Source organism: Osmerus mordax, chromosome 17 (genome assembly GCF_038355195.1).
Source record: "Osmerus mordax isolate fOsmMor3 chromosome 17, fOsmMor3.pri, whole genome shotgun sequence".
NCBI lineage: Eukaryota > Metazoa > Chordata > Actinopteri > Osmeriformes > Osmeridae > Osmerus > Osmerus mordax.
In genome coordinates, this window is record NC_090066.1 from 6,079,276 (window position 1) to 6,104,980 (window position 25,705).

The 25,705-nt window shown below is 46.5% G+C and overlaps 1 protein-coding gene across 2 annotated transcripts; it reads right to left on the minus strand.

Annotated features, from left to right (window-relative positions):
* Nucleotides 1-52: 52 nt before the first annotated feature.
* Nucleotides 53-25,471, minus strand: acss3 (acyl-CoA synthetase short chain family member 3). 2 transcript variants are annotated; one of them, XR_010878809.1, is made up of 17 exons: nucleotides 25,067-25,471; nucleotides 24,142-24,286; nucleotides 23,786-23,974; nucleotides 22,753-22,887; nucleotides 20,802-20,942; nucleotides 19,951-20,031; nucleotides 19,720-19,815; nucleotides 18,006-18,157; nucleotides 13,641-13,744; nucleotides 4,968-5,063; nucleotides 4,589-4,652; nucleotides 2,989-3,070; nucleotides 2,514-2,636; nucleotides 2,269-2,368; nucleotides 1,965-2,140; nucleotides 1,098-1,275; nucleotides 53-844 (listed from the first exon to the last, which is right to left on the minus strand). XR_010878809.1 is itself a non-coding variant. In XM_067254331.1 (16 exons), the coding sequence occupies exons 1-16, from the start codon at nucleotides 25,390-25,392 to the stop codon at nucleotides 1,192-1,194; spliced, it is 2,094 nt and encodes a 697-aa protein (XP_067110432.1). In that variant the 5' UTR covers nucleotides 25,393-25,471; the 3' UTR covers nucleotides 53-1,191. The 2 variants fall into 2 exon arrangements, 1 of the variants encoding a protein (XP_067110432.1); XM_067254331.1 differs by having other exon boundaries at nucleotides 53-1,275.
* Nucleotides 25,472-25,705: the final 234 nt, after the last annotated feature.

Consider the following 25,705-nt stretch of genomic DNA (forward strand, 5'->3'; position numbering starts at 1 on the left):
CTATTGTACAGCCCTACTACCTGTCGTTTAGTTATTTCTGACAATAGTCAATCAAGGTTTTTATTTTGGTTTGTTTTTTTACATACCTGATTTGCACGAACAAAGAATCATTTTCGTGTCCATTTTTTTTATTTATTACTTCTTGTACTTTGGTCAAAACTAAGTGGTGATCAAACAACTTTTCATTGTCAATAAAAAATACTGTCAGTGACAATAGTTAAAACATGCTCTTATAAAGCAATCATGCTAAATTGTTATGTGCCAAAACACCATTTGGAAGCTATATAGTACAGTATGGTGTCTACTGGGATGATAATGAAGTTAAAGGCAGGATCGGTAATGTTGATACACTGTCATATTTGCTGAAATAAACATCCTAACCTTATAGCAACCAATACATCTAAAGGTTTGACAGTAAATACATCAGATATCTGTGGGAGTCACAGGACTGTAATAAACATGACTAATCATTTCGTTTGGACGGCATTCGGACCAAATGCAAGGATTGGACGGTTTTACTTGTCTGTCTACATACCTCGCGGCAGTAGTGGATTTGAAAGGAGGGGGTGGGATATTTTGGTTTGAATCCTTCTAAACTCAAACCAAAAATTGCTAGATTCGCAAAATGTACTGAACCTGCCTTTAACAGAACACTACATACAGTACAATGTCTTAAAATAATCTCTAATATCAGTTAACTGCCATTTTCACATTTAACTAGACTCACTTGGACGTTCTGGCATTCTATTTCACGTTGTTAGTCTATCCCAGTGGTCCTGCATGTTTTAGATGTTTCTTGACACACCTGATTCAAATGCATGTTCGTTACCAGGCTTCTACAGAGCTAGCTAACGACCCATTTATTTAAATCAGGTGTGTTGGAGCAGGGAAACATCTAAAACATGCAGGACAGGTGTTCCCTGAGGACAGGGTTAAGAACCACTGGTCTATCCACTCAATTCCAACCCCAAAAGCGGTTAGTAACAGGCGTGGTCATACCTGACCAGAAATGCTGTAGCATGATAGACCCACAATGTATGCTTCCTTACTTGACACGGCTGTAGGAGTGTGTAGCAGAGGACAATGATGAGAAGAACCAGGCCGACGGCCCATCCCTCCATTACCACCTCACAGTGCAGTAGACCTCCAGAGCTGTGGGGGGCCCAGGTGATAGCCAGGCCCTGTCCTCCCTCACTGCCCAGCTGGCCTCAGGGCCTCCTCCACCTGCCTCTCTACATCCTTGAACACCTCTGGGTCCTCGATGGTGGGAGTGATCTGGAGAGACAGAGAGTCATCCATCAAAACCCCCTTCCACCTCTCAGTAGTCCTCAGCCTTCCTCAGAATCAGATATAATTGGATTCTGTTCGGAATGAATTTACCCGTAATTTAATCTTTGTCAAACTAAGTTCCAATTTATATCTGTGAGTAACTGATCAAACACCTGATTGAATTGGCATCTGTACCAGACTAAATCACTGCCCTTGGCTCTGGTATTGTACTACACAACCGTGAATCAACATGTGTTTAAACACCTGAGGGTCTTACACATGTCTAAAGGTTTGTTTGATCCAAGGTACAAACACACACACTGCATTTCAACCTGACCTAAGCCTCTGACTTCCTAAGACCCTGGACCTGACGACATCCACACTAGAAGCAAAATAAGTACTGTTCTACCCAGCCTCCACAATACAGCAACTGTACATATTTCTCAAAATCTATAATATACAGTGTCTAAAGTTCCTAAATAACATTTTAAGTTCATTCCCCTTGCAAAGAAGTGTATAGAAGCTCTTTTTAAACTCCACTTTAAACACTTCAAAAAAGCAAGATACATAGAAATATAATATTTACATTCTAGATTGAGCTACATTCAAGTATCAGCAATTAGGCATTAGAAAATATGGTATGGAATCCCCAGATAGGGCTTTATTGGCCACACATTTGGTGTGAGGTATGGTACCTTGTAAGGCTTGTTGTTGACCAGATTAGCCAGAGAGGAGCGAGGGATCTTGCCAGAGCGGGTCTTGGGGAGTCCGTTGACAAACAGAACCTTCCTGAAGGCAGCCACAGGCCCCACAGTCTCCCTCACCAGACTCACAATCTCCTTCACTATCACCTCCGGGTTCCCCTGGAGATCTGAGGCACACGCACATGTGGACACACACACACACACTTGTTTGATATGTGGAGTCACTTTAGTGTTAAAGTGGTGTAGAGTTCTGCAGGCTGACTCTGAGACGAGAGAGAGAGTGTGTGTGTCTTACCCTTCCTCAGCACACAGAGAGCCAGGGGGACCTGGCCCTTCAGAGAGTCCTCAAGACCCACCACAGCACAGTCCACCACCCCTGGATGCTGAAGCACAGACTAAAGCGTACACACACACACACACACACGTACATATACACACGGGACGTTTCAACAATAAAAACGAAAGTCTGCACTCTTTTAAATGAGCAGGCAATCTGTGAGAGATGCAGAGATCTGGCAACCCGAGATCCGGATCTCGTACCTCCTCCAACGCCCCCGCTGACAGCCTGTGACCCGCCACATTGATGACATCATCAGAGCGCGACATGATGTAAAGGAACCCCTCCTCGTCTACAAAGCCCGCATCCATGGTGTCATAGTAACCCTGGAGGAGCAGAGGGGAATGAGACCAACATGAAATAACAACATCAGAGATCAGGGTGTTGACCCGTTACCGCCACTAGAGGGACACCTCACACCACAGCCCAGTCATGAGCTGGTTTACAGAACAATGACAAGTTAATGTCAATGGTGAATCAGAATCTCACGGTTATCTTTATGGTTTGGGCAACCGGCTGTACGTATCGTTCAACATCAGGCGAGGGTTGAGTTGAATACGCTCTACATTTTGTGACATTCATCACCAAGACGTGCAGGTCTTGGTCAAATGGACATTCATGACAATGACAAGTACATGACAGAGATGAGAAGTGAGCGTAGACAGAAGGATGACCTACGGGGAACTTGGAGAAGTACAGCTCCCTGAACAGCTGGCTGTTCTGCCACAGAGACAACGCTGCCCCCGGTGGTAGAGGCAGTCTGGCGAGGGGAGAAGCACACAGGCAGGTTGGTGAACAAGAGAGCTGCATGTTGTTTTCCTAGTGGGAGGGGGGGGGGGGGGGTGAAGATGATAGAAGCAGATATCTGCTGAAGGTTAACAGAGCTGTCTGAACAGGGATACTGTTACCTTGGTACACCTTAGTGGGTCTAGACATGGTGCCAATGTCTGCTGGGCCTGACCTGACCCTCAGACACACACACACACACACAGGCGCGCGCACACACTAACACACAGGGATATAGGGTGACAGGACCACTGATGCTTTGTTTAGGGAGGGTCACAAGGATCACCCTTTTGAACCCGAATGATCTTCAAGGGTCACGATATCCCAAGCTGACTACATGGACTCAAGCAGGCACCATTCTAGGAACACTTTGATCAAAGTATTTGAAGATGCTTTAGATTATAGGCTTCTTAATTGCCATTTCATTCTTCTTTGCATCCAGATAGACCGTTTATAGACTGTCAAACTCCATGAAATGTGTTATGTAAAACCCGATGCTAATTCCCATGCTTCGGTTGTCAGTGTTTTTACTGACAGCAGCCCAAGATAGAGCACCTCCAACAATGATTATGCCTGGAGAGAATGAAAGAGGCAACACTCATTAATGTGCATTAGCAACCGCTGGCTTTCAACATAATGAGGCTGTCACAGCTTAGAGATGTTTTTGTGTTTCCTTTTGAATCCCCCTGAAAAAAAGAACCTAAACAAACTGAATTTCTAATGGCATGGTAGTGCTTGGTTGGCACTCAGCAAAAAAAAAAAAAAAAAAAAAAAAAAAAACACTAGGGAATAGGAACGTTCTGGAAAATAGAACCTGGTGTTATGGATCTGCCATAATCCTCCTCGGTTTGATGGATTGCCTATTAAAAACTCAGGAGAAAAGGTTGAGTTTCTGACCAGAGGAAGTAGCCGGCTTCAGGGTGAAACATCACAATCTCCATTGAGAAGCTCTCTAACTACTCAGGTCATTTTGAGTGCAGCCAGGAGGTTGTAAACGGGAGCCCAGCAGTGAAGGGAAGTAATGAAGGGAGAAGAGGAGGGAGGGAGGAGAGGATGGAAGACAGGTAACAACACGAGAGAGATAAAACAATGCCGGGAGGACTGGGGGGAGAGAGGGGGGGGGTCTGCTGGACAGCTTAGAGGAGCTCAATCTACCCCCCCCCTCCCCTCCCCACAGTGGTTTTACAGCCTTTACTTGGGATTCTTTATCAAGTACAAAGACGAATGTCTGTCACTCACTGTGTCTGTGTGTGTGTGTGTGTGTGTGTGTAGAGAACTGTCAATGTGCTTAGCTGTGAGTCTGTCCGTGTGAGGATGTCCATCCAACTGTGTGTCTGTGTGTTTTGTGAGTGTGCGTGAGTGAGTACGCATGAGTGTGTGTGTGTGCGCATCCATGAAGCAGACAGAGAGCTTTGCTATTGCCGGTTACAGAGGCAGTCTGGGAGAATGAGTGGGCTGCTTGCTGAGGTGCGACCGTGACCGCATGGCTTACCTCACCACGATGTTTCCCAGGGTCCTTGGCTTTACCTCCTGCATGTCATCATCAATCACCGTGACTGGGCAGAGAAAAAACGCATACTGATGATATTTATGAGAGCTATGCTGGATTTCAGGCACAGGGGCAAAACAATATGGGGCACTCTAGAAGACTATCACTGCATAAACACATCGTGTGGAATGCATATTCTCCTGCTAATATGCTAGGATTCTGTGCTCTCTGGAGGGCATCCATTTAACAATATTGTAATTAATTACTATCGACACAATTTGACCAAGTGTATACCTATTTGAATGTGTGGGGACAGAGAGAGAGAAGACTGTATTTAAGAGTGAGTTTGGCTGTTTTAGTGTGACGGCTAGTTGGCTCTCACCATTGTATCCTGGAACTGGCTTGCCTGCCTGGCCAGCAGGGGGAGAAAGAGAGTTTCCCAGCCCGATGCAAGACGAGGTGATGGCCGATCCACTCTCTGGCAGTGAGGAAGTGAAAGAGGAAGGGAAATACAGAGGAAATTTGAGTTTGTGAAAAAGAGGACACTTCGTCGCGTCGGGGGGGGGGGGGGGGGGGGGGGGTTGTGCTGGTTGTGTATTGCATGCCGCACTATCTGATCAAAATGACAGTTCTGTCTACAGTCAGAGCTCACGCAAGAAGATGGAACGTAAGGCAGATACCCTTTCCAAAACTTGTAAGGGCGTAATAGTTTGTGAAAGGCAAAATCCCGGACAATTTTGGAATCCCTGCCGGACGCATTTTTGAGGTCTCGAAAAGAGGACATGTCCGGGTAAAAGAGGACGTCTGGTCACCCTAGGTTATATCGGATGGGAATTTGGTTCATTTAATGCACGGTTGTGTTCATCACTATGTGCAAAAAGAGAAAAAAAACGAATGCACACACACACACACACATTCTAGTTCTTAACCATAAAACAAAGCAAACCGAACAAGTACACCTACTGTCGGCGAAGTAATTGGTTCATGTGTCGACCAGAGTCCAGAAAACAATCCAATCCATGGCTGCACATGAAAGGGCTTGTGATTGGCCAGTGGTGGAGGGAGGTGCTATACTAACCTACATTAGCAGAACTGTGACAGCTCCTATGGGCTTGTCTGACTCACCAAGCCAGCCCTCCCCACCACTCCCCTTCACACATCTGTCGGTTCTGTCAGTGCTCAGTGTGCCTGGCCCACACCCAGATCCTGTTCATCCCCTCCAGGATCCTCAGAGCTGGGTCGCTCACTCTTCCCTGGCTTTTCCCAGCCCTGATCCTGATCTGCTCCACATGGCAACAGGGCTTCAGCTTCATGACGACTTGCTACTTTCATCCCTCCGTTCTTTCTGCTCACTCCTTTCTCAAACCCCCTTACCCACACACACACACGCACGCACACACACACACACAACCTTGGTCCACACAGCAAGAGCCCTTGCTCCCCACAGAATGAGCATCAAAAAGGTACCACAGAGGTGTTTGGGTGAGTGATTTAGGGTAGGGTATGTGTGTGTGTGTGTGTGTGTGTGTTGTCAAGAGATGAATGTAACAGAGCTGAGCGCAGAGTAATGGAAGGCCTTTCTTCCATCGCTCCCATCACTGTGCCCTCTTAAGGTTCAAGGTGTGAGTGTCCTGTTAGCCATGGCTTGATCAGCTATCGGCACATACACTGTCACTATAACAGTGATATAACTGTCAGCATGAGAGAAGACACAGCTAGCCACCTGATCTGAGAAGGTCCGGCATTCATGGCGCTCTGTTAGTAGTTGTCAGTGCTGACAGCAGGCAATCCACCTACTGATGAAAGAGAATGTATATGAGCTGGCAAGAAAATGACAGGGCCGATGGCTTTGAGATATCACAGCGAGGACTGTCTCTGGATGAAAATGTGTGTTCTTCGTAATGCGCTGCTTATGTAGGCTCATTGAATGTTGCCGTGTTGCAGCTTAAAAAACATATCGTCGATGTTGCTGCTGTCTCGAGTCCTCTTGGATGTTCTCTCTACAGACAGAGAAGAAGAAAAAACTCCTCCTCATACAGCTACACCGACAGAGAGGGAGGGAGATTTAAAGAGAATTACAAGGTAAGAGAGAGCCGTGAGGTTGGGTGGACAAGCTTGTGTGGTTAACAAAGCTCTGGGGTCCTATCAGTGAGCTGGAGACTAACAGGTAGCAGAGAAGACAAGGGATCCGGAACGCAAACCAAACCATGATTACCGGTCCTACCCCGCAGGGAAAGGAGGAGCACATTGTGAGCAGTGACAAGGCATATCAATACACTACCGCTGGCTGCGCTTTTCCGAAGCAGCTACCGGCAAATAAATATTCCCCCGTCACAGCGGGGGGCGGAGGTCGGTAGGGGAGGGGAGGGGGAGTGGGTTGGCTTTGTTCTGTTCCCAAAGATGGACAAAATTGTGTCGCAAAAGAGGGCAAAGTGGATAGAAGAGTCAGCCCAGAGGGGAGGGAATGAGAATGCCACAAGAAAATAACAATGGGGATGAATACATTGATTTTAGCTATGGGTGAGGTCTAGGGTGACACCATCATAGGTGTGGTCTCTCTCCCTCTGACTCGAGCTTCTCTCTCTTTCATCCTCTGTCCTTTACCATCATCTGTCTCTCTCTCTGTCTCTCTGGTCAGGCGGTGGTCAGCACATAAACATATCAATCTTCCCCTCCAGCTAAGAGCTGTTTGTACTCTGGCAGAAAGAGGCAGCTGAAGAGAGAGTGATGAAGAGAGAGAGGAGGGACAGGAGAGGGGGAGGAGAGGGGGAGGAACGGAGAGGTGTTAGTGTGCCCTTTTCACACCAGGTTGTCGTCAGGACGCGTGACCGACACTGCAGGTTGTCTGCAAACACAACCTGTGTTTTCTCTGCTCTGTCCAAGTCTCTGGTGGCCAGCGCCACGGCAACCTCACTCTGCTTCATCTGTCCGTGGGGGATATTTACACACCGTACGGCCATAACCACCACAATGACACACGCACGGGTAATGAGTCGGGTAATTTGCTGTCAAGTCTATTCTGAGCACAACTATGTATTACTGCATCAATGAGTTAGGAAATGGATGCAGACACACAGACACACTTCTCCACCTAAAGCAGCGGGATGACAATTGCTCTGGCAGGATAACAGACTCAGTGAGCTGTGAGACTCACTCTCCAGTGTCTCCGTCAACGTCTCTCTGTGACTATGTAGTGATGCCGGAGGGAGGGAGAGGGGCTGTTCAGTTGTTTTTTTTGTTCAAAGGGCAACCCTGACTTACAGGGCTTGAGTTTTCCCTGCTGGATAAACAGTCAATACTAGCAAACCCTCAAAAATCCCAAGATCATACAGACATTGCAATCCTATTTGATTACAACCACTCACTGAGGCTATTCACTTCAAGACATAAAAGTTGCCCGAGCAAAAACAATTCCAATGAAGAGCTAGGTGAATTCACCATGTCACCGGGCACCTGTGGGAGCTAGGTGAATTCACCATGTCACCGGGCACCTGTGGGAGCTAGGTGAATTCACCATGTCACCGGGCACCTGTGGGAGCTAGGTGAATTCACCATGTCCCCGGACTTAACACACAGACCAACCCGCCCCCGCTCCCGCCCCCTCCCCCCCCCCCTCCTCCCCCTCCCTCCCCCTCCCCCTCCCTCACCCCTCCTGCATCAGTCTGTAATTTCGCCTCTCATCAGCCTCATTCGCCTCTCACTACGGGTGAGCCAGCCCAAACCCTGCCGAGTGGAAACACAACGGTTGCCCGGCAACGGAGATGACATCAGCAGCTTTCATCCCTCCTCCCTCCTCCTCCCCCCCCCCCCCCCCTCCGCCCTGGATGGCACTGGGGTCTTAAAATAGCGCAGATTATTATCAGGCTTCAAAGTAGCAGCCATTTTCTCTGTTTTTCTCTCTCTCTTGAACAAGCAATATGGGGGTTGAGGTGAAAGGGGGCGGGGGGGGAGGGGGGGGGACTGGATATCCAGCTGGATTGATTATCTTGGGGTGTGTGTCAATATGTGATTGTGTTGGAGATGTGGTGGAAACTCTGGGAGAGAGACAAAGAGGGTGAGAGAGCGAGAGCGAGAGCCAAGGATGGAGAAAAATGAGAGCCAGGCAAGGGAGTGAGGAGGAGAGAGCCGCCTGGCCACACAGAGAGGGATGATGACTGGAACCAAGAATGAATCAGCAGATCAGCTGACAGCATGCGACGCTGCTGCATGCCTGGAGGACGCGACGGAGCCCAAATCACCTCGACTTCACACCAAGGAAACTAACCACACCACCATACCGCCAATATGACATGTCATTTGGAAGAAAGATATGCGGAAAAACGCAAATAATATTCCAAGCTAAATTATTTCAATCAGTCAAAATCCTGCTAATGAGCCGTTTACATCGTTTTAAATAATCTGATGGACATGTGTGATTTCATATGAATATGTGATCAAGGACAAGATCAAACGTCTGCTAAATGAGATTTAGTGAAACATTGTTTCTACAGTAAGATCTACAGGAGAAGGTCCTCTTAAATCACAACATCAGCTGAGAAACTGTGACAAACAAGCCTTTGTTGTCCCTCTCCTAAACCAGTCTCTTTCTTCTCCTAGTATTCAGTCCTTTCTCTGTGTTTGGATAAATCTGTCCTTTGATTGAACAGAAACTCAACTGGCAGTGCTGCGAAGTCATTAAAAAACACCAACAGTACATGCAGTGGAACGACCGCAGCTACCGTCTGTCCACTTGACCGGGCCTCAGGTGTTGGGTTTCCATCGGCATGAAGCCTATGCTTGTGTGTTCATCTCCTCCGGTGAGCAGAGCCAGGGCCTGTGGTGGAGATGAGAGCAGAGCTCAGGGGGAGACACACAGCACCTGGCTCTGTGTGTGATGTCACTTTACCGCACAACAGTGGCTCCTTCTCTGCTCACATCTACTCTAGGCTAGGCCCAGGGCGCCACACAGCCCCACACAGCCCCACACAGCCCCAGGAGGCAGGGAGAGGCTCAGGGCGCCACACAGCCCCACACAGCCCCAGGAGGCAGGGAGAGGCTCAGGGCGCCACACAGCCCCACACAGCCCCAGGAGGCAGGGAGAGGCTCAGGGCGCCACACAGCCCCACACAGTCCCACGAAGCAGGGAGAGGCCCAGGCCCAACACGGCCCCAGGAAGCAGGGATAAGCCCAGGGCGCCACACAGCCCCAGGAGGCAGGGGGAGGCCCAGGGCGCCACACAGCCCCAGGAGGCAGGGGGAGGCCCAGGGCGCCACACAGCCCCAGGAAGCAGGGAGAGACGTGGGCGCCTCTGCAGCCATCTCATTCAGATCAACTGACCTCTACTCAAGGACTCGCTCTCTTTACCCCTCAATTCTTCTCTATCTGACCATCCCTCAATCCCCTCCATCCCTTGAGGTGTAAGCAGCGATTTCTCTCTATCGATTTCTGCTTTGTTGAATATTACATATCAAAGTAAAGGGTTTACATGGTGTGTGGTGGAAAGACTTGAATCGCCCAGGATGGCTGAATGGATTTGGAAAGTATCCATTCTACAGTGTGAAAACAGGCTAGCTGACTGGCCCAAGCACGAGGCTCAATAAAGCCCTGGACAATTGCAGATTGCATCTGAAGGGTAACTCTGATATCCTTTTATGTAGAAAGTCTGTCCGTGTGTGTGTGTGTGTGTGTGTACTGCAGCTTTATGTGATGGTTTATTCACCAAACGTCCGAAGAGAAGCATTTCAAAGGTGTTTGCTTTAGAAACATGCCCTCATGGTTCAGGAGTGTGTCTGTAGCCTCGAAATGAACAAGCCACACACAAGAACCGAAGCACCATCAGCTATGAACAAAGTCATTCTAATGCTTCTCATCACTGAAGAAAAATGAGTTTTCTGCAATCTGTCCTCTATGGAACTGAATATCTACATTCATCAGTAATCCCACACTGTGTTTAAGATTGTTCTGCTTCCGTTCAATTCACAAGGGAATATAGAAAAGCAGTTGTCTATTTAGATTCCATAAAAGTGTGACATATCTGCAGTTAGATCACTGAGTAAAACCTTCAGACTAGTATGATTAACACAAGGCCAGGGACTTTTATAGACTGCAACACATTTCTGTTGAGTTTCTTACATCCACAAGACGTGTCTACACCTAGTAAATGGAAATAGTCGCCAGACTTCAGACACTTGAGAGAAAGCAGCAATACGAACAAGTACAGCACGGCTAGGCTCGAGTTTGGGCTTGATTCCTATTGGCTGGAACTTCCCTGGTAGACACGCTGTCCAAGAAGGCTTGGGACTGAGCCAGACTGCAAGCCTAGAAGATAAGACCAGGCCTCCAGTCCTCTCCTCTCACACAGAAACAGTTGAGATGGAGCCGTAAGCCTTTTATGCACTCATTCATTATGCTGCTTCAACATATTGTGTCTGAGTCAATACATTCTGCCTATCACTCTCAAAAGACTTGTTTTGGTCTCTTTCCCTTTATCTCCCTCTCCTCCACACACACGCGTGTGGAGAATGAGGAAAGAGATATAATTTCAATAAACAGTGCACAGTCGACAAGCTACCCAAAAAAGAGCACCTAGGGTTTTCTTGAACATCCACAGCTGATAAATCTTTAATAAACGCCATCCCTTCCTTTGTGTAATATGCCCCGAAGCACAGAGAGGTATAGACAATAGCATTCACATTTCCTCTGGGCTGCTTTTGTGTGTGTGTGTGTGTTTCTGTAGCTATAAGGGCCTGAGCGTGCCTGCGTAAGTGTATCTGTGTGATGTGGCATGCCCAGGGGTTCAGGGGCTTCCTAGCCCTCCCAGCACCAGGGCCCGAGGCCCAAGCTGCCTCAGGGCCAGCTTGTGGATGGCCACTCCAACCCCTTCCTTACTCCCCCCACTGGGCGAACACGGCCCGACGGCTGCGATGTGTTCCTTAATCAACACCCCTCTCCATAAAAACGGAGCCGACGGGGCTGAAAAGGAGGGGAGAGTGCGATACAAACACAGTTGGCCTATCACATGAAGGAAAGTATCGAGTCGTGCGCCTCGCGTACCGGCGTGAGCAGCCAACCCTGGTGCAGCTAGGCTCATCCCGAGAGTTTTTTGTCAGTTTGAAAGTGTTTTCTATGGTTCATTAAACGCACGTGAGAGCTCTTCTCAATTTTCCAGGCTTCTAAATTGCACGCATCTCAGCTGTCTGAGTGGCAGTGGGATGCCACCGCTTGTGCAGTGCCTTGGCTGAGGACCACAGAAGCAGAGCCCGTTCAAGCTACAGGCCAGTAGGAGAGTTTGATCCTGTGCTGTGTGTGGGTGGGTGGAAAACTGGATGTGTCTGGGCCACACGATGGAGTGACAATCACTCACCCTCCCCTCCCTCCCTCCCTTTTCTCTCTCTCTCTCTCTCCCTCTCTCTCTCTACTCTTGACTCCTCTTTACTTCTGAGCTGTAGAGAGTCATAACAGCTTATATAACAATGTTAGTGTGTGCAGGCCTGCTAAAACTGCAGTCGGATCAGAACCGGTTTAGAGGAGATCCAGTATGACCAGAGTAAGTACGAAGAGAATAGTCCTTTAGGCTTTGGATAGCGCTGGGAATGATTAGTGATTCCGTTTGAGTGCCATCTACTTCACTTGAGGAATTTTGATTAATTTCCCTATATGACTGAAGGCCCAGTGCAACTGAGTGAATCAGCCTAACTGACTTAACAGTTTCTAAAATGGACTTGGTCCGTATCAGTTCAAAATGTAATTAAGAGGCACACAGGCCTATGCAATATGCCATATTACAACACATTACATCAACCGAAGAGGGTGGGAAACGATCCAGCTTCAATACTGTGATCTGAACCTGTTCTACGGCAGGCATAAAGTCGGATGAATGCTTCACCAGCACGGACTCATCTGGGCTGAGCAGCTGAACTGGAAGCAGGCGTTTTCTAGATCCCTCCACAACAGGGCCATTCGTTCTCAAGGTCGATGTCTTCTCGACGGGGTTATCGATTCTATATTTAAACACAGACGTGTCCCCGATTGATTCCTTGTCCGTGGGGATCGCGATGGTGGAAAATACGAGCCCACCACTTTACGCCGGCCTCCACTGCTGCATTTATCATAGTTTGTCTGAGAGGCCGAGGAGAGGTTACCTAGCCGGGAGGAGGTGGCTCACTGTCTGGAACACAGACACAACCCTCTCATCCAGCATCTAATAGTGTCTCAGCCATTCCCGAGTCATTAGGTCCCTCAGACTCGATCCCCCCCCCACCCCCCCACCCCCCATCATTACACGTCCCATCATCCGCAAAACGTCAACAGTGAAGATTCATGGCAGGTCAACTGTGAGGTAGTCCCCTAACCTCTCCTCTTACTCTGTCCTCATCGGTTTCAATGTGCCTGACAATGCAACAAGACGTCACACACCCAATTGCTGTGAAATCACTGGATCGCCCCTGCTCCATGCAGAGAGATTATCATTAGGCTAGATTGAGATTTTGATCATGTTAATAGGGTGGCTATGGGAATAGAATCGGTGCCTCAGGACACTAAAAGTACCTCTGTTACTGAGCCTGCACTGCCCCCAAACCATTACAGCCTCATTTCTCTTCTTTAGTCAGCTGTAAGTACAGCACTTAGCCATAGATGGGCGCAACACCCAGATGTACAGCAGTTTATGTAAGAAGGATTAATCATGACAGGTAACCAGTCTATTTCAGTACGTTTCAGTTATGACTACATGAGAGAAGAATGATCCAGTGAGGTGTTGCTTAACTCCAGGCTGAGCAGCTGTCAAGGGAACTGATGACTCCAAGACGCCAGGTTAGCAGTTTCCTCACACACCGACAGTCTGAGACCATTACCATGCTGAACGCAAGTGCCAAGAAAAATGGGCTCTTGTAATGAGATTCTGTTACTTCTTTATCTCTGCCTAAGTGGTCGGTGTCCGTCGGCAAGATACTGCGTGTTTCTACAAAAGGGTTTTGAACTTTTCCCATTTTCGGAATTCTTTACTCGGATAACTAACCATGGTAGTACTTGAAACGTGTGGCATTTTCTGAGACCTTCAGGATAACACAAGTCTTACCTGTTTGCCACCAGTGGTCCAGAACAGGCACTCCGAAGCTCCTCTTGGCCCACTCCAGAGTCTCCACGTCACAGCGCTCTCCAGCCAGGAATAGACTGCGCAGCCTAGCAGGGACAAGACAGGCAGCTTTCTGTCACCCTGTACTCTTATGAACAGTTCCAAAACACCTAGTGGTGCTGGTTCTACTAAGCCCAACGTATATTGCAAGTAGATATGCTATATATATGGAAATGCAGAGGGGCTTTCAGGGGATATTCCTGCATCGTATTCTGAGGTAAAGTATATTATTATTTTGCTGTATAAAATGGTGTGAGGTGAAATGAAGGATTTAAATACAGTCATAGGGTCTGTAACCTAAAAGATGAATTCCAATAATAACCAAAGTATTGACACTGGTGCTGCATGACTGTTAAAACATTCCTCTGTTTATATGGGTTTGTAAAATAAAGAGAAAACTTTTCCAATCTTTACTGTGTGACCTTCAGACTGTCAGATAAAGTGAAACCTCTAGATCAGGTGGCCCACAAGTAACGATATCCAAGGCTATTCTCATCAATGGGACCAATAAAACACACAAGAAATTCAGGCGTGCTAATCCGTTAGTTACATTTACATTTAGTCATTTACATTTAGTCATTTAGCAGACGCTCTTATCCAGAGCGACTTACAGTAAGTACAGGGACATTCTCCCCGAGGCAAGTAGGGTGAAGTGCCTTGCCCAAGGACACAATGTCAGTTTGCATGACCGGGAATCGAACTGGCAACCTTCGGATTACTAGCCCGCTTCCCTCACCGCTCAGCCACCTGACTAGTTATGGTTATGTGGGTCACACTAATGCCGCTTCCCTCACCGCTCAGCCACCTGACTCCCTGCATTTAGCAGACGCTCTTATCCAGAGCGACTTACAGTAAGTACAGGGACATTCCCCCGAGGCAAGTAGGGTGAAGTGACTTGCCCAAGGACACAACGTCAGTCGGCATGACCTGGAATCGAACTGGCAACCTTCGGATTACTAGCCCGATTCCCTCACCGCTCAGCCACCTGACTAGTTATGGTTATGTGGGTCACACTAATGCCCTGATATGATTTAAACACAATAGACAAGAGGAACAGTTCTCTACACAACACCCAGCTGAGTATGACAGATGCCAGGGGTCTAAGACACGACACCTACCCTCGCTCCTCTGTATTCTACACGAAGGCCCAAATTCCAATCTCACCAAGTCACCTTGACTTCTCTGGTTGCTATTGTGCATCAGTCTAGCACAAGGCATCGTGGACAGAGCAGCCTTGGCTGGAGATGTGTGTATAAATCATGCGGTGTGGGTCAGTACATCCCAGCAAATCTCCACAGATGATCAGCCTTTTACAGGCAACAATAGCACCCAACACTGTGGCAGTACCCGAGCCTGAGAACTTTGCATTTAATCATCAACAGGAGCAGAAATAATCACCTCCTACGGTCTGGGCTTTGTGTGTGCAGTGTGTGTGTGTGTATACAGTGTTGGTGTGTGTGTGTACAGTGTTGGGGTGTGTTTGTGTGCGTGTGTGCGCCCATTTCTGTGTGGGTGTGTGAATATGTACAGTGTCAATTTAGCCACATCATTTGCAGATGTAAAACAACCACGAAATCCTTAAACGGAAGAAGACAGCTGTGCTACATCAGGTGGCGAGGGAGACGAGATGCTTCCTGCTAGGCTTGAGCGAGGCCGCCCCCCTCCCCCCCAACCCCCACCCGAGAGCAAAAACGCGATTGACTGGATTCATGCACATTGTCACCCATTTAAGAGCTTGCTTGTGAGCTTGGCATCAGGGCTACAAGCTATAAAACGCCACTGAGTGCTCACTTTCATTTGGCCCCACCATCTCTGGGGATTCCTGACAGCCAGCACTGACACTCTTACTACCAGAGAGCTGTGTAGCCAGTTCTCATAATTTTTTCCTGACACACGGGTTGACGGTTAAAATTGCTTAATCTTGTTGGTAGTGCTCCAAGGGCTATTACAGACAAACCTAGCAACTCACGAAGGCTACTGTCAATATAATGCAACATTAAATGTATGTGCTACTGGAGATTGTGAAACATGCCAGGCCTCAAGGCCCAATGCTGTGACTGAATTGAATTGATGTCTGGCATTTTTATCAGACCTTTGGATATAAATTGCACCTTTCCAAGCTGTTTCATTGAACTATGTCGTTTTTGTCAAGAGAAAAGATTGATTGAGGTAAACGTACTTAGGAATCAATGTGGTAAGAAATGACATGATGTGAAAGCTGTCAGGAGTTACAACCTTGAACCAACAGACTTTGATCCACTCATTCTATATTAAAACTCCACATTGTCAAGTGCGTCTGTCGATGAAAGAATATCGATACAAAACCGACCCTGTACTTTGTGACGGTATAGAAAGCTAATCTTCAATAGACTAGATTGTCAGCAATCTAGTGGTTTATAAAAGCTCAATGCAGCAGAGGGTCACATTCCTGCAACCTGTGCAATTAGAAACACATAGTGAGTGAGCCAAGAACTAGGTTGTGTGCCACAGAAAGGTAGGAGTTTATTCAAGCATGATATACATTTCATGTGTATCTTACCCTTGGCTTTCAAAGCTGAACCTTGTTGGCTTTTGATATCTGAGCAAAATATCTATTTATCCATCTATCCTTGTGCAATAATACTTGTCCGAAGAAGATAGAAAAATATATTTGTAAGGTTTGTAAGATGTTTTGACGTCTAAATGTGAACCAAAAGAAAAACGATGGAGACTTTTATTGCCATTTTTGTCTCTAAGGTTTTAAATTATTGTCTTAACCTTCAAAATAAATTCTGTCTTGTCAAAAAACTGCCCCCAAATTGCTAGTAATACCACTTGTTTGGTAGAAAACAAAAGTGCACTTTTGACAGTAGTCATAGTGGTCTCCGATAATAAATATTGATTGCATCGCACCGTGGGAAAGGTCAACCGGATATTCCATTGCCCCATACTAGAATGAAACTATCTGTCTTGACTGTCACAGTGTTTGTTCCAGTGTCACACAAACACACACACAATACCTTTCCTCAGGAAATGGCAGACATTTTCAGGGTGAGATACACATCCATGTTACGGTACTGATAGCTCAGAAACACATGACTAAACGGAAGACTGCAGTACAGTACACATCACAAAAGCAGAGGGGGAATGTCATGGTATTTAACAAGAAAGAATGGAGGGATAAAAAAATGCTATTGTCTGATGCTAAGGAGATGCAGCCATCATAGAACACTTCCACTAAACACACCTGAGGTTGCACGCCCCTGCTTCATGACAGTGTCCCTGAAGGGGAGGTTCAGATTCTAAAGAAGCCAGCTTTCCAATCCTGTTTGAATAGCCGCCACTAAACCTCAAAGTCCACTTTTTGGACATATTAAAAGAACAAAACACTGTGTCTGCCTTACAATGAACAACGAACAGTCCAAACATTGCCAAAAGGGGATTTCTTAAGAAATCTAATCTCTTCTGTTGTCAGTCGGATATGACCCAAGTCCTTCCCAGAAGGGGGATGGTCGAGCTGCTTTCCGCAGCGGCGTGATTTAATGGGTGTGAGGCGCCCTGACCTGCCCCCTCCGGCGTTATCCATCATGATTAAATCCCAATCAGCCTGTGATGAAAACACAGATCAGGATGGTTGAAGACGGGCGAGGGATGAGGCAGGGCGAGGGAGGGATGAGGCAGGGCGAGGGAGGGATGAGGAAGGGATGAGGCAGTTCTGTTCCTTGACTAACCACCGAAATACTGTTCGAACTCTGCACTTCTGGTCCTGGAATTTATGCTGTCCTTTCTATGCACTAAATGCATGTCCCTTTGGGGAAAAGCATCTGCTAAATGAACGAAGTGAAATGTATCGGTGATGTCTGCAGACTGACGAGAGAGAGAGAGCGGCCAGCCTTGGGAGAGCACAGCCCTCGTCTCCGTAGGACTGACCTCCTGAGGTGGGATAAGAGACATGGCTAACCTTTCAGCTACAAAGAGGTCAAACCGTGGCATAATCCGCTCTCGACCTTTGGTTCGAACTGGCTTTGTTCAAACTACTATCTCCACACCTCTTTCAGCTGGTCTTCACTAAGCAACTGTGTGATAATCTACCGCTCTAGTCTTGCTCTAATACTCATACCCTAGTGTACGCTACAATGGAGACAGAATACACAGAAGGTCTTGGCACCTACATATGTATATGAATCCTGATGCTTCTTAAAGTCTTAAAGAAACACCTTGACGTGAGATTAAAAATCCTACTCCCGTATTGCCGGCACCAGTTGGAGGTGCGGAGCACCAGGGATGGAGAGTAAATATGGAAACAGCCCATCGTGCTGAGACACACACCTGGTGAGGGGGTACCTGCCCCCTTCTGCAGCCTGCGGGTCCTGCTGGCGGATGGCTCGGATGGCGGTGGGCGCGGTGAACATGGAGGATGCGCCGTGCTCCGAGAGGACGCGGAAGAACGCCCCGGAGTCTGGAGTCCCCACTGGCTTACCCTGCAGAGAGAACCTGGCCATCAGCTCCACACCACCCTTGGTAGGATCCAGTACTCTCTCTCAGCTCCACACAACCCTGGGTACTACATGGCTCTCTCCGTCAGCTACACATAATCATGGATAGGATACAGTCCTTTCCGTCAGCTACACAGAACCATGGATACGATAGTCCTTCTTTCAGCTACACATAACCATGGATACGATAGTCCTTTCCGTCAGCTACACAGAACCATGGATACGATAGTCCTTCTGTCAGCTACACATAACCATGGATACGATAGTCCTTTCAGTCAGCTACACAGAACCATGGATACGATAGTCCTTTCCGTCAGCTACACAGAACCATGAATACGATACAGTCCTTTCCATCAGCCACACACAACGCTGGATTCTATATCGTCCTTTTTTTTATCAGCTACTGTACACACACCATGGACACTTAACAGTGCTGTCCAACAGTTACTGTAAACGCACACTGGACACTATATCACCATAACAACCATGTTCAGATCTCGTTTGTGAGATGCGAGGGCCTGGTAGGGTTCATGCAGTCAGCAGCTGTGTATTCAGACAGTGTTTATTTCAAGTAAGAGAGTAAGAAACATAAGCCAACTTTTCAGTTCCATCCAGCATAGCTGATGCTAAACCAGATTAACTACCGTCCACAGCCACCGTACACATTGAACGCATGAATATTTATGCCGTCTTTTCTGGAATGTGGAAGCAGCAATAGAAGGGTGCCTTCCAGGCAGATGGTCTGAGATTGATGGATTAGAAACAGGATTACACTGTTCAGAAGGTAGTGTGTTCACAAAAGGCAATATCAGGAGGAAGGGACCGCGCTCAAACAGCGTCTCCAATATCACAGTGGTAAAGGTTCTGTGAGACGGCTCCCAGCTGCGTGATTGGGGACAACAGCGTGAGAGTGAGATTAAGTGAACAGAGTAAACAGTCCCAGCCGAGGTCCGCTCGTCATCTCCTCCCTGGGTAAATATTTGGTACTGCTTATTGATCGCGGAGAAAAGACAGACGGTATTGTGTCGGAGTAAGCGTGGAGGTTATGAGGCTGTTGAAACAACAGTGAGCATTGTGCTACACAAACAAAGAGCAGTGGTGGAGGCTTTGATGGAGGACGAGTGCATTCAACATCCACCTCCTGTTCTCTTCTCGGCGCGATAGAGAGACTGGCTAATGAGAGAGACAGACCAGTGAGCAGTCACAAGCTGTACTGTATAAATATCCATATTTAGTATTGAGGATAGAATCACCACCAACTGTACAAGCATATAACATTCACCCACCACACAACAAACATGATTTCTCCCAGACAGCTGAATATTGGTTTAATGAGGCCAACATTAACCAGCTATAACGACCAAGGGCATTCACATAATCAAAAAACAGCCATCCAAAGGCAATTTAATTAAGGATACCTATTCTAGATATTGTATATTACAGATGGCTGAACAGATAAGACTGGTCATTGAGAAACACTTGCATGTCTGTTACTATGTTCAAATGACATTACCACCCAACAGGCCCGTAATTGGTTGGTTACGTACCTCATAGAGAATCGTTGTGTTTCCATGGAGAAGAGGGGCATAGCAAATGTAGGAATGACCAACCACCCAGCCCAGGTCCGACGCTGCCCACCACACCTGACAGAGATTAGAGATAAACAGAAGGAAAGATAAACTAATTGAAACATGAATCTATGTGACTCAAAAGTCCAGCGGTGAGTATTGACTACAACACAAGGCAGGTGAACACAGAGGACTGTTTCTCTGGCTTACCTCACCAGGCCTCAGGTCATAAATATTTGACATGGTCCACTTTAACATCACAGCATAGCCGGCTGTGTCTCTGACAATGCCCTGAGAATCAACAAGCAGGAAACAAGACAAGTGACAGGTGCAGTGTTATGTGGCAATCATCCTTGGACCCAAGACACTTAGGAAAGTGTCCCCAGGTTATTTTTTCCCATTGTTTCCCACAAACTTAACTACTGTGGCTATTTACTCACCAATAAAAAAAGAATCCTCACTGCCACACTAGGAATGTGTCATACAGCACACTGGGAAAGTGTCGAGCAACACAATGGGAGTGTGTCATGTGACTGGGAATGGTAGTGGGCATGGTATTCCATGTGGGCATAGTATTCATGGCATTGATTCCTAGGGTGAGTATAGCTCAGTGGTAGAGCATGTTGACTGCAAATCAAGAAATTAAAATCACTGCTCCTCCTCCCCCCACCCCTGCGTCGCTTTGGATGAAGGCATCTGGTACATGAATGTATTACCATTATTATTATTATTTTGTTGGCATGGTAAATTCCTGTCATGCTCCAACTAGTGTTGTGTGTTTCCATAGATTTCTCAGATTTCAACAAATGAGAAAACAGCAGGTTAGAACAGAAGAGTCAATAATGCCAGGCAGCATCCAGGAGCCGGATGGATTCACAGACAGAGAGAATAGTGTCTGGATATGTCACTTTCCATTTACAATGCTCTTAGCTGAAATCCTTCACTTCCAGCGTGGTTCACCATCATCTCCCATCTTCTACCCCCGCAAGGGTTGTTCAACAAAGCCACACACACAAACAATCTCTCGTTGGCTCTGGTAAGAGGTATGTCCCCTACGGTACCTTAGGAGCCCCAGTGGTCCCAGAGGTGTAGAGGATGTAGAGAGGGTGGTTGGCAGGAAGGGGGACACAGTCGTGGGGATGGGCCTTGGCCATCTCCTCCTCCCAGTCCAGACTCAGGTCAGGGTGCATGGACACCTTCCCCTGTAGTGGAAACCAAAGGGGAGACACACATCCATGACTGTTTTTATCATGACTCAAAGGGAGTCAGGTGGCTGAGCGGTTAGGGAAGCGGGCTAGTAATCAGAAGGTTGCCAGTTCGATTCCCGGACGTGCAAAAATGACGTTGTGTCCTTGGGCAAGGCACTTCACCCTACTTGCCTCGGGGGGGGGGGGTGTCCCTGTACTTACTGTAAGTCGCTCTGGATAAGAGCGTCTGCTAAAATGACTAAATGTAAAAAATGTAAAAATCATGTACTGATATGATACTACAGGAAAAAAGGCAATTATCCCGCTTCAGTGGAGCATGTTTCAAATTGCTTAAAACTTACCGACAAAGAAAATTGGGGACTGAAATTGCACAAAGGCTCGTAGGCCAAAGACAAGAAGCCCCTTAAAATCTTAAGAAGCTTAAAATTTCAGTCTAATAGCCAGTGACACTGTGGGCTCCTGCTCTAAATTAAGCAAGCCTATTGGACGAGTGAAATTCCTCTATGGAGAGATGTCATTTTCCTGTACGGTTGATTGATGATTCGTCAGAAGGGCTGTACTTCTAAATTCATATGGACATTGATCTTCTTTAACCAGGAAGTAGGACAAAGACTAGTTCACGAGTAACAATGTTATTTTTCCCCAGTGCATAATGGCATTACAATGACACTGTTTGTTTCCATGACAACAAAGGACCAACCCCCTACAAAAGAAAAATATTTTCTCTGTTATATGATCAAAAGCGCCTGCAGTGTATATAATCAGTTCTATAACAGGAGATGGTAGGTGTCAAGCCCCAAAGGCACTAGGTTATGTTCTTCAAACAGGCAGTATTGATACTTTTACTAAGAACCTAAAATGTAATTTGAAGAAGAGTGATTGCAATATTTGGGAGGCATATCGGGAATGATTTCCCCAAGCGCTGATTTCAGAGTTTCTTTTTTCTTTTTCTTTTTTATGAACAGAACCGAAACTCATCTTGGCTTGCAGGAGTTCCATCACATTACTGTCTAATTGGCTGCTGGCTGTAAAGGAGAATTGTCTGTCTTATTCTGCACAGTTGGACCTGGTTTCCCTCTGGCCTCACACCAGACTCCCTGGGACCGGACAACATTACATCGCTGGGTGATTCAGTCTCACAGCTCAAAACACACACACGCACATTTGCATTTGCATTCAATGAGCATCATGGCCTTGCTCAGTCTGTGCTTCGCTTCCCTCCAACCTCTGTTTCTTCCAACAGACTATTTAACCCTTGTGTTATCTTCGGGTCATTCTGACCCATCAGTCATTGTGACCCACCGTCGTATTGCGACAACTTTACCGCATACAAAAACAAAGTGAAGCATTTTCTTTTAACCGTCGGGCTGTCTCAGGCCCCACATTTCGAAGGTTAAAAGAAAATGCTATTTATTTGTTTTTGTATTGGGTAAAATTGGGTAAACACTACGATGGTTCGTTGTGAACCTTTGGGTTATGTGACCCGAAGGCAGCACAAGGGTTAATCCGGTCCTGTCAAGACTGCCTTCACCTTCATAAACGTTGCTTTAAAGGCCTTGTTACCTCATCACGACTAGAATCATGGCCCATTAACATTATACTGGCATTGCATAACTACGTAAGGAGATAATGTGGATGGTTTAGCAGAGCATGTGATGTGTTGCTTCTGAATCGAGTTCAGTTTCCAGATGTGTTGTCAGGCCCAAACATTTAGGTTCTAATTTCAATGTTGATTGCCTAAAGCTATCTTTGCCATCCCTAAAATGCCTGTGTGTGTGTGTGCATGTGTGCCAGGCCCTCTCACCATGTTGGGTCTGTTGTAGATCAGGACCTTGGAGGGTTTATGAAAGCTGAACTCCAGAGCTTTCTCCACCAGAGGAATATACTCCACCCTCCTGCCTGGCTCAATCCCAAACGAAGCCGTCACTATCATCTTGGGCTGACAGACAAAACACTTCAAATGAATCAAATATATCAAATGTATCTAACTTAACATGTACAGGATATAACCGACAGTGCCAATCATGTTACATTTACATTTAGTCATTTAGCAGACGCTCTTATCCAGAGCGACTTACAGTAAGTACAGGGACATTCCCCCGAGGCAAGTAGGGTGAAGTGCCTTGCCCAAGGACACAACGTCATCTGGCACGGCCGGGAATCGAACTGGCAACCTTCTGATTACAAGCCCGCTTCCCTAACCGCTCAGCCACCTGACTCCCATGTTACCTTTCCTCTGCGCATAAAATGTAATATAATCTACAACATACTGTTTAACATTCAGTTTATACAGTTATCCATATAAATGTCTGATATGTTTACGACACAGAAGCTGAAGTAAGGGTCCTCTGTCTCTGTGCATTGTGTTCGCTGATGCACCTATGTGCCAAGGGCTTACAAGGCTTTAGGTTTATCAAATCCTCTGTCAAAGCCATTACAATGGCTAATATCCCCGCTGCTTTGGACCAAATCCCCCATATAAATACTTCACTTGACTTCACAGGGTCCATTATCTAATGTAACATCCCTGCCTGTTCAGTGGATATAAACTTTCAATGATCTCATTCAGCAGTAAAGTGGGTAGGGTTGACCCTACTAGAGTAGTTCTCATTGGGAAACTCCTCGGGATTGGAGTGCAGTGTACAGTAGCTCAATGTTAGCAAGCATCTTTTTAATACTGAAGAGAAAACCGAGGGACAATGACCTTGCATTATCCTTTGGAATAAACTAGCTAGCAGTTGCATTAGTGAGTCACACAGCGACTGAGAGAATCGTGCTTTGAACTCAAATGACTAATGAACCCTAACCGTGGTGAGGCCTTCTGGGCATTTTTATACCTTGGCATGGTCGATACGGACCGAGAGCTCCTTGGAGGCAAAGCCCCCGAATATGAGACTGTGTGGGGCACCTATCCTGGCACAGGCCAGCATGGTGAACATAGCCTGGGGCACCATGGGCATGTAGATGACCACCAGGTCTCCTTTCTTCACCCCCTGTTTCGCCAGCACCCCTGCTAGTCTAGACACCTGGGCAGAGGGCAAATACACTGGATGAAAAATGAATTGTATGTGGCATTCACAATGTATAGAAAACCCAATGGTTTGTTTTAATGACATTTTAGGTTAGATTTTTTGGTTTACTGATTTGATTTATTGAATGTAATGTTCTACTTGGCGTATTATATTAGTCATACCTGTTGCAGCAGTTCCTTGTAGGTGATGATCTGCTTGGTTTCAGAGACAGGGCTCTCGTAAATGATGGCAGGTTGGTCTCCTCGTCCACTCTCCACATGACAATCCACGGCATTGTAGCAAACGTTTAGTTTCCCTCCAACGTACCTTACATGAATAATACAAGGAACATTTTTGGACCTCTCGGAGACACTAGTAACTAGGCAATTCAATTCAATCATATTAAATAACATACACACACAAAACTTTGAAGCACAAAAACGTTGCAAAGTCTGAAAAGAGGGAAAGGTGTGAGAAATGTACTTTTTCCTGCAAAGTGCAGCATCTGTGCACAATCCCTGATCTTAGGGGAGGTGAAAAACCTCGACTCATTAAGAGCGCTGCATCTAGTTACAGAGGTGCTGAGAGGAGCAGATGGCGTCTGGGCTCTGGCTGGTTTTTCCAAGTTCACCCGCGCAAGAATAGGAGACATCATGCACAGTCACTCACATGCCATGTCCTTCAGAATCCTTATTTCAAGGCAGCATAGAGGTCAAGATCAAATAGCAGTCTCCATTAAACATTGAACGTTACTCTACTACAATACTCTACCATGGCAACAATTGTAGAATTGTGCACTTCTGATCCTTGATCTTCTGCTGTACTTTCTATAGGCTATGCAATATGTATACCCTACGTCATTTTGGATTTTAAAAAAAAGTATCTGCTAAATGAATACTATGTAGGCTATTGCTTTATGGTAAACGCTCTAGTCTAGAGGCTGCAATTTATCGACTCAACTTCTGATGTCATGCAGAAGTTGCCAAATTAGGCCAATAACAGTAGAGCTATGCCGTGAATAACATTGTAGAAGCTCACACATTGAACCAGTAGGTAATTTGCGTTAACTTAATTGGATTTGACGCATTCTACATAATAAATATATACCAGTTTGGGAATATGGCATCGTCAATCTGCAGTGTCTGGCTCCATGGCTCAAACCAGGAGATTTTCTGAGCTGCTTCACTCCAAAACTTTTCAGGGTTGTCCCTCGCAGTTCTGAATGACTCTTCGTAGCTCAGTTTGGTGTACTCTCTACACTGTCGCGTAAAATGTACTCGAGGAAAGTTTAATAGTCTTAACACTCTCCGTCTATCGCTCCAAGGAGTAGCAAGGGAAGTTAAACTTTTACATGGCGTGAATTTTTCTGTTCGGAATTTTGAAATGTCATTTTTTAAAGTAAAACTCAATCCAATCGGCCGTAAAATACGCATCTCTGGCGTTTAGGTTCCCTTGTATTATTAGTTTTTCCGCGGATTATTGCACAGGTAAACACAATACTTTCCCGTGGTTGAAGCGTCATTAATTAAGCGTGCACGCTTCAGGGTAAAACTCTCAACGATGCTGTAGATTGCGAACTATGAACTGGATGCAGTTGCGTCCCACCATAGGGGGCGTTTCTATAATGAAAACGCAAAAGCTTGTAAGTCAAGAAAGTCGACAAAACAAACAGACTGAAACGCAAAAAAACCCTGATATGACGTGTTTATTAATGACATTTTATTTAGCACTTGACACTTGTGTAAA